This window comes from Mobula hypostoma, chromosome X1 (genome assembly GCF_963921235.1).
Source record: "Mobula hypostoma chromosome X1, sMobHyp1.1, whole genome shotgun sequence".
NCBI classification, from domain to species: Eukaryota; Metazoa; Chordata; class Chondrichthyes; order Myliobatiformes; family Myliobatidae; genus Mobula; species Mobula hypostoma.
This window is the reverse complement of record NC_086128.1, coordinates 66,967,108-66,984,500: the sequence shown is the minus strand read 5'-3', so window position 1 is coordinate 66,984,500 and position 17,393 is coordinate 66,967,108. Positions and strand designations below refer to the sequence as shown.

At 47.6% G+C, this 17,393-nt stretch overlaps 1 protein-coding gene across 1 annotated transcript in view; it reads right to left on the bottom strand.

Annotated features, from left to right (window-relative positions):
• The window catches only part of LOC134340643 (trafficking kinesin-binding protein 1-like), a 159,130-nt gene that overhangs the window by 61,407 nt on the left and 80,330 nt on the right, over positions 1 to 17,393 (bottom strand). The window contains exons 5-10 of the mRNA XM_063038092.1: positions 16,784 to 16,884; positions 14,861 to 14,969; positions 13,845 to 13,923; positions 11,038 to 11,168; positions 10,833 to 10,907; positions 9,966 to 10,103 (exon numbers count right to left, since the gene is read on the bottom strand). Of these exons, the coding sequence (XP_062894162.1) occupies positions 9,966 to 10,103; positions 10,833 to 10,907; positions 11,038 to 11,168; positions 13,845 to 13,923; positions 14,861 to 14,969; positions 16,784 to 16,857 (606 nt within the window). The 5' untranslated portion in view covers positions 16,858 to 16,884. The remainder of the gene's footprint in view (positions 1 to 9,965; positions 10,104 to 10,832; positions 10,908 to 11,037; positions 11,169 to 13,844; positions 13,924 to 14,860; positions 14,970 to 16,783; positions 16,885 to 17,393) is intronic.

Sequence of the window (17,393 nt, the reverse complement as noted above, 5' to 3'; positions counted from 1 at the left end):
CCTGACCAATCAAGAATCTATCAACCTCTGCCTTAAATATATATAAAGACTTGGCCTCCACAGCTGCCTGTGGCAAAACAATTCCACAGATTCACCACTCTCTGGCTGAAGAAATTCCTCCTCATCTCCGTTCTAAAGGGACGTCCCTCTATTCTGAGGCTGTGTCCTCTGGTCTTAGACTCTCCCATCATAGGGAACATCCTCTCCACATCCACTCTATCTGTGTCCTCTGGTCCTAGACTCCCCCACTATAGGAAACATCCTCTCCACATGCACTCTATCTGTGTCCACTGGTCTTAGACTCCCCGACTATAGGAAACATCCTCTCCATATCCACCCTGTGTCCTCTGGTCCCAGACTCCCCCACTATAGGAAACATCCTCTCCACATCCACTCTATCTGTGTCCTCTGGTCCTAAACTCCCCCCACTATAGGAAACAACCTCTCCACATCCACTCTATCTGTGTCCTCTGGTCCTAGACTCCCCCCACTATAGGAAACATCCTCTCCATATCCACCCTGTGTCCTCTGGTCCCAGACTCCCCCACTATAGGAAACATCCTCTCCACATCCACCCTATCTGTGTCCTCTGGTCCCAGACTCTCCCACTATAGGAAACATCCTCTCCACATCCACTCTATCTGTGTCCTCTGGTCCTGGACTCCCCCACTATAGGAAGCATCCTCTCCACATCCACTCTATCTGTGTCCTCTGGTCCTAGACTCCCCCACTATAGGAAACATCCTCTCCACATCCACTCTATCTGTGCCCTCTGGTCCTAGACTCCCCCACTATAGGAATTATCCTCTCCACATCCACTCTATCTGTGTCCTCTGGTCCTAGACTCCCCCACTATAGGAAACATCCTCTCCACATCCACTCTATCTGTGTCCTCTGGTCCTAGTCTCCCCCACGATAGGAAACATCCTCTCCACATCCACTCTATCTGTGTCCTCTGGTCCTAGTCTCCCCCACTGTAGGAAACATCCTCTCCACATCCACTCTATCAAGGCCTTTCACCAGTCATTAAATTTCAATTAGGTCACCCCTCATTCTTCTGAATTCCAGTGAAAACAGACCCAAAGCCTTCAAACGCTCTTCATATCTCAAGTCATTCAACCCCAGGATCATTTTTGTGAACTTCCTTTGAACCCTCTCCAGTTTCAGAACATCCTTTCTAAGATTAGGGGACCACAATTGCTCACAATACTCCAAGTGAGGCTTCATTAGTGCTTCATAAAGTTTCAACATTACATCCTTGCTCTTAAATTTTAGTCCTCTTGAAATGAATGCTAACATCACATTATCCTTCCTCACCGCAGTCTCAACCTGCAAATTAACCTTTAAGAAATCCTGCACAAGGACTCCCAATTCCCCTTGTACCTCAGTTTTTTGTATTTTCTTTCCATTTGGAAAATAGTCAACCCTTTCATTTCTTCTACCAAAGTGTATGACCGTACACTTCCCGACACTGTATTCCATCTGCCATTTCTTTGCCCATTCTAGTAACTTGTTGAAGTCCTTCTGTAGCCTCTCTGATTCCTCAAAACTACATGCCCCTCCACCTATCCTCCCATTGTCTGCAAACTTTGCAACAAAGCCATCAATTCTGTCATCCAAATCATTGACATATAACCATCTAACCTTATCACAATTACAGCACATCTTGGCCCTTCTAGTCCATGCTGAACTCTTACTCTCACCTAGTCTGACTGACCTGCACTCAGCCCATAACCCTCCATTCCTTTCCTGTCCATATATCTATCCAATTTAACTTTAAACGACAATATTGAACTTGCTTCTACCACTTCTGCTGGAAACTGGTTCCACACAGCTACCACTCTCTGAATAAAGAAGTTCCCCCTCATGTTACCCCTAAACTTTTGCCCTTTAACTCTCAACTCATGTCCTCCTGTTTGAATCTCCCCAACTCTCAATGGAAAAAGCCGATCCACGTCTACTCTATCAATCCCCCTCATAATTTTAAATACCTCTATTAAGTCCCCCCTCAACCTTCTACGCTCCAAAGAATAAAGTCCCAACGTGTTCAACCTTTCTCTGTAACTTAGGAGATGAAACCCAGGTAACATTCTGGTAAATCTTCTCTGTACTCTCTCTATTTTTTTGACATCTTTCCTATAATTTGGTGACCAGAACTGTACACAATACTCTAAATTTGGCCTCACCAATGCCTTGTACAATTTTAACATTACATCCCAACTCCTATACTCAATACTCTGATTTATAAAGGCCAGCATACCAAAAGCTTTCTTCACGGCCCTATCCACATGAGATTCCACCTTCAGGGAACTGTGCACCATTATTCCTAGATCCCTCTGTTCTACTGCATTCTTCAATGCCCTACCATTTACCATGTACGTCCTATATTGATTAGCCCTACCAAAATGGAGCACCTCACATTTATCAGCATTGAACTCCATCTGCTATCTTTCAGCCCTCTCTTCTAACTGGCCTAAATCTCTCTGCAAGCTTCGAAAACCAACTTCATTATCCACAATGATATCTTAGTATCACCTGCATACTTACTAATCCAATTTACCACCCCATCATGCAGATCGTTAATGTATATGACAAACAACATTGGATCCAGTACAGATCCGAGGCACACCACTAGTCACCGTCCTCCAATCTGACAGTTATCCACCACTACTCTCTGGCGTCTCCCATCCAGCCACTGCTGAATCCATTTTACTACTTCAATATTAATACCTAACGATTGAACCTTCCTAACTAACCTTCCGTGTGGAATCTTGTCAAAGGCCTTACTGAAGTCCATATAGACAACATCCACCGCTTTACCCTCGTCAACTTTCCTGTAACCTCTTCAAAAAAATTAATAAGATTTGTCAACCATGACCTTCCACACACAAATCCATGTTGACCGTTCCTAATCAGACCCTGTCTATCCAGATAATTATATATACCATCTCTAAGAATACTTTCCATCAATTTACCCACCACTGACGTCAGACTCACAGGCCGATAATTGCTAGGTTTACTCTTAGAACCCTTTTTAACAATGGAACAACATGAGCGATACGCCAATCCTCCGGCACCATCCCCGTTTCTAATGACATTTGAAATATTTCTGTCAGAGTCTCTGCTATTTCTACACTAACTCCCCTCAAGGTCCTGTCAGGACCTGGAGATGTATCCACTTTTATATTCCTTAAAAGCTACAGTACTTCCTCTTCTTCAATCATCATAGTTTCCATAGCTTCCCTACCTGTTTCCCTTACCTTACACAATTCAATATCCTTCTCCTTAGTGAATACCGAAGAAAAGAAATTGTTCAAAATCTCCTCCATCTCTTTTGGTTTCACACATAGCTGTCCACTCTGATTCTCTGAGGGACCAATTTTATCCCTCACTATCCTTTTGCTATTAATATAACTGTAGAAACCGTTTGGATTTATTTTCACCTTACTTGCCAAAGCAACCTCATATCTTCTTTTAGCTTTTCTAATTTCTTACTTAAGATTCTTTTTACATTCTTTATATTCCTCAAGTACCTCATTTATTCCAAGCTGCCTATATTAATTGTAGGTATCTCTCTTTTTCCAAACCAAGTTTCCAATATCCCTTGAAAACCATGGCTCTCTCAAACTTTTAACCTTTCCCTTCAACCCTAACAGGAACATAAAGATTCTGTACCCTCAAAATTTCACCTTTAAATGACCTCCATTTCTCTATTACATCCTTCCCATAAAACATTTTGTCCCAATCCACTCCTTTTAAATAGAAACATAGAAACATAAAAAATAGGTGCAGGAGTAGGCCATTCAGCCCTTCGAACCTGCACCGCCATTCAGTACGATCATGGCTGATCATCTAACTCAGGACCCTGTACCAGCCTTCCCTCCATACCCCCTGATCCCTTTAGCCACAAGGGCCATATCTAACTCCCTCTTAAATATAGCCAATGAACTGGCCTCAACTGTTTCCTGTGGCAGAGAATTCCACAGATTCACCACTCTCTGTGTGAAGAAGTTTTTCCTCATCTCGGTCCTAAAAGGCTTCCCCTTTATCCTCAAACTGTGACCCCTCGTTCTGGGCTTTCCCAACATCGGGAACAATCTTCCTGCATCTAGCCTGTCCAATCCCTTTAGGATTTTATACGTTTCAATCAGATCCCCCCTCAATCTTCTAAATTCCAACGAGTATAAGCCGTCGATCCAGTCTTTCATCATATGAAAGTCCTGCCATCCCAGAAATCAATCTGGTGAACCTTCTTTGTACTCCCTCTATGGCAAGGATGTCTTTCCTCAGATTAGGGGACCAAAACTGCACACAATCCTTTCGCATCTCCTGAAAGTTAGCCTTTCTCCAATCAGAAATCTCAACCCTGGGTCCAGACCTATCCTTCTCCATAATTACAACGTAAAAAGAATCGGTCCCAACACAGACCCCTGTGGAACTCCACTAGTTACTGGCAGCCAGCCAGAAAAGGCTCCCTTTATTCCCACTCTTTGCCTCCTGTCAATCAGCCCACTGCTTTATTCATGCTGGAGTCTTTCCTGTAATACCACGGGCTTGCAGCTTGTTAACCAGCCTCGTGTGTGGCACCTTGCCAAAGACCTTCTGAAAATCCAAGTACACAAACTCAACAAATTCTCCTTTGTCTATCCTGCTCGTTAATTCAGCCATGATTCCAACATGTTTCCCATTGTAAAGCAATTTGGTCTGCACCATCTATATAAGTCATTATCATAATAACTTTAACAAGAAAACACAACATCCCTGCTGTGTGTCCCACCACAATACAGAGCCTGTACTACAACTGCCAGTGAAGGGCTTACGATCTCTTCAAGGTCTCGATGATCCTGAAGAAATAGAAGTTGATTTTTTGCATGCTTCACATGGTCTAAAGGTATCATTAGGTTTATGGTGGGTGGGTGGAAGGGGTCATTACAGTGTGGGAGGGACATTACCACGGGGAGGGTCACACAGTGGGACAGGCATTACTGAGGTAGGGACACATGGTGGAAAGGATAGCCCTGTACGAAAAAGCTCTTATACTCTCCCCACCACCACTCATTTACTCTTTAAATTCTATCTCGTGAAGACCACAAGACATAGGAGCAGAATTAGGCCATTCGGCCCATTGAGACTACCCTGCCATTCCATCATGGCTGACTTATTCTCCCTGTAACCTTTGACACCCTGACTAACCAAGAACCTAACAACCTCTGCTTTTAATGATTTGACCTCCACAGTGGTCCGTGGCAATGAATTCCACAGATTCACTGTCCTCTGGCTAAAGAAATTCCTCCTCACCTCTGATCTAAATGGATGGCCCTCTGGTCCTAGACTCCACCACGACAGGAAACAGCCTCTCCACATCCACTCTATCTGTGTCCTCTGGTCCTAGACTCCCCCACTATAGGAAACATCCTCTCCACATCCACTCTATCTGTGTCCTCTGGTCCTAGACTCCCTCATTACAGGAAACATCCTCTCCACATCCACTCTATCTGTGTCCTCTGGGCCTAGACTCCCCGACTACAGGAAACATCCTCTCCACATCCACTCTATCTGTGTCCTCTAGTCCTAGACTCCCCCACTATAGGAAACATCCTCTCCACATCCACTCTATCTGTGTCCTCTGGTCCTAGACTCCTCCACGACAGGAAACATCCTTTCCACGTCCACTCTAACTCAGCCTTTCAATATTCAATCCGTTTCAATGAGATCCCCCTCGTTCTTCTAACCTTCACCGAGTGCAGGCCCAGAGCCCTCAAGCACTCCTCATACGTTAACCCTTTCATTCCCGGAATCATTCTTGTGAACCTCCTCTGGACCCTCTCCAATGCCAAAACATCTTTTCTCAGATAAGGGTCTCAAAACTGCTCACAATTACTCCAAGTGAAGTCAGACCAATGCCTTATAAAGCCTCAGCATTATATCTTTCCTCTTATATTCTAGTCCTCTCGAAATGATGGTGGGGGTCTGTACGGAAAGTGGCATCCATCCTCAAGGACCCCCAACACCCAGGCCATGCTCTCTTCTCACTGCTGCCATCAGGAAGGAGGTACAGGAACCTCAGGACCCACACCACCAGGGTCAGGAACAGTTATTACCCCTCAACCATCAGGAAGGAGGTACAGGAGCCTCAGGACCCACACCACCAGGGTCAGGAACAGTTATCACCCCTCAACCATCAGGAAGGAGGTACAGGAGCCTCAGGACCCTCACCACCAGGTTCAGGAACAGTTATCACCCCTCAACCATCAGGAAGGAGGTACAGGAGCCTCAGGACCCACACCACCAGGATCAGGGACAGTTATTACCCTCAACCATCAGGAAGGAGGTACAGGAGCCTCAGGACCCTCACCACCAGGTTCAGGAACAGTTATTACCCCTCAAACATCAGGAAGGAGGTACAGGAGCCTCAGGACCCACACCACCAGGTTCAGGAACAGTTATTACCCCTCAACCATCATGCTCCTGAACTAAAGGGGTTAACTTCACACGTCCCAACACCGAACTGTTCCCACACCCTATGGACTCTCTTCTAAGGAACTCAAGTTCTCGATATTTATTGCTTATTTATAAGACCATAAGATATAGGAGCAGAAGTAGGCCATTCGGCCCATCAAGTCTGCTCCACCATTCAATCATGGGCTGATCCAATTCTTCCAGTCATCCCCACTCCTCTGCCTTCACCCCATACCCTTTGATGCCCTGGCTAATCAAGAACCTATCTATCTCTGCCTTAAATGCACCCAATGACTTGGCCTCCACAGCCACTCGTGGCAACAAATTCCACAGATTTACCACCCTCTGACTAAAGTAATTTCTCCGCTCTCTGTTCTAAATGGACCTCCTTCAATCCTGAAGTCCTGCCCTCTTGTCCTAGACTCCCCTACCATGGGAAATAACTTTGCCATATCTAATCTGTTGAGTCCTTTTAACATTCAGAATGTTTCTATGAGATCCCCCCCTCATTCTCCTGAACTCCAGAGAATACAGCCCAAGAGCTGCCAGACGTTCCTCATACAGTAACTCTTTCATTCTTGGAATCATTCTCCTGAATTTCTCTGAACCCCCTCCAACGTCAGTATATCCTTTCTAAAATAAGGAGCCCAAAACTGCACACAATACTCCAAGTGTGGTCTCACGAGTGCCTTGTAGAGCCTCAACATCACATCCCTGCTCTTATATTCTATTCCTCTAGAAATGAATGCCAACATTGCATTCGCTTTCTTCACAACTGACTCATACTGGAGGTTAAACTTCAGGGTGTATTGCACAAGGACTCCCAAGTCCCTTTGCATCTCTGCATTTTGAATTCTCTCCCCATCTAAATAATAGCCTGCCTATTTATTTCTTCCACTAAAGTACATTTTCCAACATTGTATTTCATTTGCCACTTCTTTGCCATCCCCCTAAACTATCTTAAGTCTCTCTGCAGGCTCTCTGTTTCCTCAACACTACCCGCTCCTCCACCTATCTTTGTATCATCGGCAAATTTAGCCACAAATCCACTAATACCGTAGTCCAAATCATTGACGTACATTGTAAAAAACAGCGGTCCCAACACCAACCCCTGTGGAACTCCATTGGTAACCAGCAGCCAGCCAGAATAGGATCCCGTTATTCTCACTCTCTGTTTTCCGCCAATGCCCCACCCACGCTAGTAACTTCCCAGTAATTCCATGGGCTCTTATCTTGCTAAGCAGCTTCATGTGCGGCACCTTGTCAAAGGCCTTCTGAAAATCCAAATACACCACGTCTACTGCATCTCCTTTGTCTACCCTGCTTGTAATTTCCTCAAAGAATTGCAGTAGGTTCGTCAGGCAGGATTTTCCTTTCAGGAAACCATGCTGGCTTTGGCCTATCTTGACATGTGCGTCCAGGTACTCCATAATCTCATCCCTAAAAATCGATTACAACAATTTCCCAACCACTGATGTCAGGATAACAGGTCTATAGTTTCCTTTTTGCTGCCTCCCACTCTTCTTAAATAGTGGAGCAACTTTGCAATTTTCCAGTCATCCAGTACAATGCCAGAATCTATCGATTCTTGAAAGACCATCGTTAATACCTCTGCAATCTCTCCAGCTACTTCCTTCAGAACCCGAGGGTGCATCCCATCAGGTCCAGGAGATTTATCCACCCTCAGACCATTAAGCTTCCTGAGCACCTTCTCAGTCATCATTTTCACTGCACAAACCTCACTTCCCTGACACTCTAGAATGTCCGGTATACTGCAGACGTCTTCCACTGTGAAGACTGATGCAAAATACACATTCAGTTCCTCTGCTATCTCTGCATCTCTCATTACAATATCTCCAGCGTCATTTTGTATTGGTCCTATATCTACCCTTGACTCTCTTTTACCCTTCATATACTTAAAAAAGGCATTTGATAGAGTTGAATGGACTTATCCGTTTAATGTATTAGAGAAATTTGGCTTTGGTAATAATTTTAATAAGTGGATTCAAATGATCTATAAGAACCTTATCGTTACCATTATTACTAATAATGTTAGGTCTCCCTTTTTTTCACTTTCACAAGGTACTCGACAAGGGTGTCCATTAAGTCCTTTATTATTTAATCTTGCACTGGAGCCTTTGACTATAACAATTCGTGAAGCTAAAAACATTCATGGTATTTTTATAAACGGGACCATACATAAGATCTCTCTTTATACAGATGATCTTTTGGTTTCTATCTCAAATCCTGAAGAATCTATTCCTAAAATTTTGAAATTATTGAATGATTTTGGAAAATTTTCAGGATATAAACTTAATTTAAATAAAAGTGAATTGTTCCCTTTAAATGTTCCTGTTTTTGTATAAAAGGATATTCCATTTAGAATTATGAATTCTTTTTAATATTTGGGTACTATCATTACAAAAAAATATAAAATCTTTATAAAGCTAATGTAGTTCCTTTATTGGACTCTATGAAACAATTAATTTTCTAGATGGAATCCTCTTACACTTTCCTTAATAGGTCGTATTCATGCCGTGAAAATGATGATTTTACCTAGATTTTTATATATTTTTCAGAATATTCTTATCTTTCTAACTAAAAAATTTTTTGATCAAATTGATTCTACTATTTTGTCCTTTATTTGGAATAATAAAAAACCGAGAGTTAATAAGTTTCATTTACAAAAATCTAAAAAAGATGGTGGACTCGCACGACCTAATTTAAGATTGTATTATTGGGCTGTTAATATTCCACAATCATGTTTTTGGTTATATTGGCTCGATAAGAACCAAAAATCAGCTTGGATTGATTTGGAATTTAAAGCTATTAATCAACTTTATTTAACTTCACTATTAGGAGCTCTATTACCTTTACAACTTGCTAAAATTTCCAATTTAAATTTCTACCCTATTATTAAACAGTCTTTACGGATTTGGTTTCAGTTTCGCAATTCTTCTAATTTTAAACAATTTAAATTGTCTGGTTCTGTATTGCGAAATTTGCTATTTAAACCTTCAATTAACACATCTGGGCTGCTGTTTGGAGGCTTGTATACAACTGCCATTAGGGTCCTTTTACCCTTGCCATTTCTTAACTCAACCCATAGAGACTCTACACCTTCTGATCCTATGTCATCCCTTTCTAATGATTTAATATTATTTCTTATACACAGGGCCACACCACCCCCTCTGCCTACTAAACTATCTTTCCGATATATCCTCGGACGTTCAGCTCCCAATGGCAGCCATCCTTTAGCCAAGTTTCAGAGATGGCCGCAACGCCATACTTGCCAATCTGTAGCTTATTTATCTGTAGCTAAATTACTTATTATTTGAAACTTATTTTTGTGTTTACGCGGTTTTTTGGTCCTATGCGCATTGCCTGTTTGCCCGCCTCGTTGTGCACGTTGATTCCGCGGTGCCCACAAGAAAAGGAAACTCGGGGTAGTCCGCGGTGACACGTCGGTGCCCTGACAGTACGTTGACATTTGCTTCGTCGCTTACCATGGGGTAGACGGGTACGGTGAGGTAGCGGTTGATGCAGCAGCTGGGGCCGCTCCGCGTCCTCAGGTTCTTCAGCTCTTCCTGCGCCTCCCGCAGCATCTCGCCGCACTGGAAGTACTTCTCCCGCGTGTACTGGAGCTGCAGAGCAAACAGAGCGGCCCCTCAGTCTCCGAGCCAAGGGGGAAGGGCGCAGGGGGCAGCGTGACGCCGTTCTGCCTCGGACCGCTCCGGACGTTTGGGGTTCAATTCCCGCCACTATCCTTAAGGAGTTGTACGCTCCCCAACTAGCCCGTGACCGCGTGACACACCGGTTCCTGGTTCTGGATTAACGTCAGTGGGGATACAGTCAGTGACACAGGACGCTGGGGGAGAGGGGTCACTGAGGGACGGTGTGGGGGAGCTGGATTAACGTCAGTGGGGATACAGTCAGTGACACAGGACGCTGGGGGAGAGGGGTCACTGAGGGACGGTGTGAGGGAGAGGGATTAATGTCAGTGGGGATACAGTCAGTGACACAGGGTCCTGGGTGAGAGGGGTCACTGAGGGACGGTGTGAGGGAGCTGGATTAACGTCAGTGGGGATACAGTCAGTGACACAGGGTCCTGGGGGAGAGGGGTCACTGAGGGACGGTGTGAGGGAGCTGGATTAACGTCAGTGGGGATACAGTCAGTGACACAGGACGATGGGGGAGAGGGGTCACTGAGGGACGGTGTAAGGGAGAGGGATTAACGTTAGTGGGGATACAGTCAGTGACACAGGACGATGGGGGAGAGGGGTCACTGAGGGACAGTGTGAGGGAGAGGGATTAACGTCAGTGGGGATACTGTCAGTGACACGAGGAGAGGGGTCACCCTCTCCACTACCCACCTCGGTCTTCAAATGCTCCTGACCCTCTCTCGATGCTGCAAGTTCCTGGGTTAAGTCCTCGTTCTCTGCAGTGCACTGAGTGAACAAAGACAAAACACCATTTAGCAACTGATCAGCACTCTGGGACTGGGAGAGGTGCGGGTGCTGGGAACGATAGGACCGGGATGGGGATTCCGGGGTCGGCCGACGGCGGCGACTGACGTACGGTTCTGCATTTCTGTTGGAGCTCCACGATGTGGGCCAGCAGCACGCTGATCTCCTCCTGCTGGCGGGCTGAGTCTTCAATCTTCAGTGCCAGCTCCTCGGACACACTGGCCAGCTGGGCATTGCAGTCACCTGGTCAGTCAAACAGCGGGATCCAGGAATCAACTTAATTTGCCATGTGCATTTGCAAATGTACATAATTACACCTCTATCACCCAGGACATGCAGCTTAGGTTCACAAGGTTAACTCCCGGGATGGCGGGACTGTCATATGTTGAAAGATTGGAGCGACTGGGGTTGTATACACTGGAATTTAGAAGGATCAGAGGGGATCTGATTGAAACATATAAGATTATTAAGGGATTGGACACGCTAGAGGCAGGAAACATGTTCCCGATTTTGGGGGAAGTCCAGAACCAGAGGCCACAGTTTAAGAATAAGGGGTAGACAATTTAGAACGGAGTTGAGGAAAAACTTTTTCACACAGAGGGTTGTGGATCTGTGGAATGCTCTGCCTCAGAAGGCAGTGGAGGCCAATTCTCTGGATTCTTTCAAAAAAGAGACAGAGCTCTTGAAGATAGCGGAGTGAAGGGATACGGGGAGAAGGCAGGAACGGGGTACTGATTGTGGATGATCAGCCATGATCACAGTGAATGGTGGTGCTGGCTCGAAGGGCTGAATGGCCTACTCCTGCACCTATTGTCTATTGACATGCCCTCTCCTCATTGCTACCATCAGGGAGGAGGTACAGGAGCCTGAAGACACACACTCAGCGATTCAGGAACAGCTTCTTCCCCTCTGCCATCCGATTTCTGAATGGACATTGAACCCATGGACACTACCTCACTTTTATTTATTTGCTCTCTTTATGCACTAATTAATTAATTTCATTTTTTTAATACATAGAAACATAGAAAACCTACAGCACAATACAGGCGCTTCAGCCCACAATGCTGTGCCGAACATGTCCCACCTTCTCAACTGTAGTTTGTAGCTTTTTGTTAGTTGTAGGAGTTTGCAAATATTCAGCATGACATCTAAAACTTTGACAAACTTCTACAGGGGTGTGGTGGAGAGTATTGACTGGCTTCATCACAGTCTGGTGTGGGAACACCAGTGCCCTTAAGGAGAAATCCTACGAAAGGTCATGGCTGCAGCCCAGTCCATCACGAGAAAAGCCCTCCCGACCATTGAGCACAACTACATGAAAAGTGGCATCCTTCATCAGGGACCTCAACCACCCAGGTCATCCTCTCTCCTTGCTGCTGCCATCAGGAAGGAGGTACAGGAGCCTCAGGTCCCACACCACGAGGTTCAGGAACAGTTATTACCCCTCAACCATCAGGAAGGAGGTACAAGAGCCTCAGGCCCCACACCACCAGGTTCAGGAACAGTTATTACCCCTCAACCATCAGGAAGGAGGTACAGGAGCCTCAGGACTCACACCACCAGGTTCAGGAACAGTTATTACCCCTCAACCATCAGAAAGGAGGTACAGGAGCCTCAGGACTCACATCACCAGGTTCAGGAACAGTTATTACCCCTCAACCATCAGAAAGGAGGTACAGGAACCTCAGGACCCACACCACCAGGTTCAGGAACAGTTATTATCCCTCAACCATCAGGAAGGAGGTACAGGAGCCTCAGGTCCCTCACCACCAGGTTCAGGAACAGTTATTATCCCTCAACCATCAGGAAGAAGGTACAGGAACCTCAGGACCCACACCACCAGGTTCAGGAACAGTTATTATCCCTCAACCATCAGGAAGGAGGTACAGGAACCTCAGGACCCACACCACCAGGTTCAGGAACAGTTATTATCCCTCAACCATCAGGAAGGAGGTACAGGAGCCTCAGGTCCCTTACCACCAGGTTCAGGAACAGTTATTACCCCTCAACCATCAGGAAGGAGGTACAGGAACATCAGGACCCACACCACCAGGTTCAGGAACAGTTATTATCCCTCAACCATCAGGAAGGAGGTACAGGAGCCTCAGGACCCACACCACCAGGTTCAGGAACAGTTATTACCCCCTCAACCATCAAGAAGGAGGTACAGGGGCCTCCGGACCAACACCACCAGGTTCAGGAACAGTTATTACCCCTCAACCATCAGGCTTTTAAACCAGAGGGGATAACTTCATACAACCTCACTGAACTCTTCCCACAACCAATGGACTCACTTTCAAGGACTCTTCATCTCATGTTTTTGATATTTATTGCTTATTTTTTGTTATTTATTCATTATTATTTCTCTTTTTCACCTTCCCCTTTTCCCAACCATGATTCCCCCTCTCCCTTCCCCTTTTCCCAGCCACAATTCCCCCTCTCCCTTCCTCCTTTCCCAACCATGATTCCCCTCTCCCTTCCCCTTTTCCCAACCATGACTCCCCTCTCCTTCCCCCTTTTCCCAACCATGATTCCCCTCTCCCTTCCCCTTTTCCCAACCATGACTCCCCTCTCCTTCCCCCTTTTCCCAACCATGATTCCCCTCTCTCTCCCCCTTTTCCCAACCATGATTCCCCTCTCCCTTCCCCTTTTCCCAACCCAGATTCCCCTCTCCCTTCCCCTTTTCCCAACCCAGATTCCCCTCTCCCTTCCCCTTTTCCCAACCATGATTCCCCTCTCCCTTCCCCTTTTCCCAACCATGATTCCTCTTTCCCTTCCCCTTTTCCCCACCATGATTCCCCTCTCCCTGCCCCCTTCCCACTCCCAGCCCACGACAGAGCCCCATATCAGAATCATGACAGCGTAACGTGATAAGCCGTCACACCCCGCATGGACCTCGCCCACCCCCCGGCCACTCACCGAGCTCCTTCACGCAGTTCATCACCAGCTCCTCCTCCTTGTTCTCGTATTCCAGTGTTTCACTGGACATCTGCAGGGCCTGCGGAGCGAACGAGGGGAGAGTGTCACCACAGTCGGGCCTGTCCGTTCGCGCACTCCCTTGGTCAGTTGGCCAAAAGGGTCACCCAGGTTTCCTTTCTTCCCCAATGACGTGGCAGTGACCCCATCCATAAGAGCACGCGGACACGGTCAAGAGGCTCAGATGTTGTTCAGACCAAACCTCAAGGACAGCCGGGTGGGGGGAAGAAATGTGCGCTAAGTGACCGTGTCGCTTTCTGGTGCCAGACAGGGTGGTTCGAGGATCTCAGAAACTACTGATCTCCTGGGATTTTCACGCACAGCTGCCTCTCGAGTTTACAGAGGGTGGTGTGGCAAGAGAAAAAAACATCCAGTGAGCAGCATTTGTGTGGGGGAAGATGTCCTTGTTAACGAGAGAGGTCAGAGGAGAACGGCCAGACTGGTTCAAGCTGACGGGAAGGCGACAGTAACTCAGCTAACCAGGCGTTACAACAGCGGTGTGCAGAAGAGCATCTCTGCACGCACAACACTTCGGACCTTGAAGTGGACGGGCCACCGCAGCGGAAGACCACGAACCTACACCCGGAGGTACCGAACCATGTAGCCACTGTGCAGCAAAGGGGACACAGTGCTGCACTAACTCCACCGTCGAGTGTCCGGCTCAACAAATCCTTTCTGCCCACACGCTGGCACGTCGATGCACCCGTCCAAGCACATCTTCCACACCCCCCATCACCACCACCACCCCTGGCAGCCACATCTCCATCACCACCCCCCGCCACCGCTCTCTGCGAAAAGCAAAACTGTGCCCCACGCAAGCGGTGCAGGGAGCGTGGCAGCCTCCGAGCCCAGAACACGATGGGTAGGCGGGAACAGGAATATTCTGGGTTGGTTTTATCCCCTGGTTCCCGGTGTAACACTGCAGCCTGCGCGGGCACTGGCTCCCCCCGGGATCTTACCTTGTGTTTCAGGCTGTGGTTCTCGCTCTCCAGGGTCCGCAGCTTCTGCTGCAGCAGCTCCAGGTGCAGGTAATTCTGCAGAGACACCGACGATTCGTTGCGCCTCAGCCTGCAACCAGCACACAGACAGGTCAGGTTTCACCCGCCACCGCGGCCCCCCGCGAAAATCACACTGCGGTGCGCGTGGACAGGAGCGCGATCACACGCACGGACGTGAGTGCTCACTGGGTGCGGGTGCGCGGTTACAAGCGGAGCTCGCAGAGTGGGCACAAGTCTCCAGTTAGAACAGAGTGTGCAATTATAATCGGAGTGTGTGTGTGTGTGTGCAATTGGGTGTGAGTGTGCATATGTGTGCAATTATAATGCAAGTGTGTGCTGTCGGATGTGACTGTGTAAAAGTGTGCAATTATAATACGAGTGTGCATGCGTGTGCAATTACAATGTGAATGTGCAATTGGATGTGAGTGTGTAAAAGCGTGCGATTATAATATGAGTGTGCATGCGTGTGCAATTACAATGTGAATGTGCAATTGGATGTGAGCATAAAAGTATGCAATTATAATGTGAGTGTGTGTAATTGAATATGACTGTGCATACATGCGCAATTACAATGTGAGTGTGTGCTCGTATAGTGTGTGTAACCAAATGTGAGTGTAAATAAGTGTGCAATTACAATTAGAGTGTCCGTGTATGCAAATGCATGTTAGTGTGTGAGTGTGCATAGGTATGGAAATATAGTGTGTGCGTGCGTGTAACAGAATGTTAGTGTGTGCAAGTGTGCAATCACATTCAGATTGTGTCTGCAACTGGATGTTAGTGTGCAAAGGTATGCAAATATATTGTGTGTTTGTGTAATGGGTGTGAGAATGGGTGTGAGTGTGAACAAGTGTGCTGTTATAATGGAAGTGTGCATGCAACCTGATCTGATTCTGTGAATGTGCACAATTATGAAAACTTAAGTCAGTCTGCACAAGTGTGTGAGAGTGTTCACAAGTGTGTAATTAAAATGGGTGTGTGTGTGTATCTGGATGCAAGTGTGTGAATGTGCAAAGGTGTGCAATGATACAGGGACCAGGTGGGAGCCTCTGTGCAACTGGATGCGAGTGTGCAACTGGAAGTGAGCACGAGCAGATGCAAGTGTGCAGTCATGTACAGCCGTGAGCATGTGGGGGAGCATGTCCGTGTGTATCCAGGGGGAAGTGGAGCAGATGTGAGGTGGGGGGAAGCAGAGGGCAGGCGCAGGGAGGCGAGGAGTGTGGTATAGTGCCCGGGGACGAGGGTGGGGTGGGGACGAGTGGGAGGTGACGAGGGCATGCAGGAGGCGCGGAGGGTGTGTCCGGAGTGAGGAAGCGGAGGGTTACGTGTGAAAGGAGAGCGGAAATGAGTGGGCTATCGGAGCCAGGGGGTGGGGGGGGTGTTAGTTGTAGTAATGTGAGGAGGGCATGTTCTAGGTGATGGGGGCCCTCAATGATGGACGCCAGCCTGTTCGACGCACTGCTCCTTGAGGACCTCCTGGATGCTGGTGATGGACCTGACAGGATTTACAACGTTCTGCAGCTCAGTTCGATCCCGCGCGGTGCCCGCAAACCAGCTCCCGCCAAACCGGAGGCCGACGCAGCCAGTGTGAGAAAGCTCTCCTCGGGGGGGGGGCATTCAAACATATCCCCCCACCGCTAAACCAATTCTGCTCAGAGATACCAGTTTGGGTGGAGAGCGGTGTGGGTGACGGGGAGGGGGGTGTGGGCCACGCTGACTCCTGGTGCACGAGTCGATTAAAGTACGGTTGAGTTGTAAGCGTGTCTCTGTCCTGGGACCGGGAATGTTGAATTACTCTGTTATCGGTGACGAGAGAGGTTTGGTGGGGAGGGGGCCCGGACTCTCGGAGGGTGCGGGTGGGTGGTGGTGGTGGGGGGCTGCACTCACGGGGTGCCGCAGGAGGAGTTGGGCTCACTCTCCTCCGTCGAGTTGGTGTAGAGCTGCAGAAGGTCGTCCCTCATGCTGACTTCGTGCTTCAGCTGGGCCACCTGAGTGAGACGGGAGGGAGAGGGGGGTGAATGCCCAGCAGGCGTCAGCGAGCGCAAGTCCCCGGGGCCCCATGCCACCCCCTCAGGGTGGGGGACAGCCGCCACGCAGGAAGGGGCTACTGATCCACCGACATCTCACACCTGGGACACCTGGGGGAGCCCATCCAGTCTGCTCCCCCATTGCATCATGGCTGATTTACTATCCCTCTCAACCCCATTCTCCTGCCTTCCCCCCGTAACCTTTGACACCCTGACTAATCAAGAATCTATCAACCTCCGCTTTAAATGTAACCAGTGACTTGGCCCTCCACGACTGCCTGTGGTAAAGAATTCCACAGATACAGCACCCTCTGGCTCAATAAATACCCCATCTCTGATCCAGATGGACGTCCCCCTATTCTGAGGCTGTGCCCTCTAGTCTTAAACTCTCCTACTATAGGAAACATCCTCTCCACATCCATTCTATCTGTGCCCTCTGGTCCTAGACTCCCCCCACTATAGGAAACATC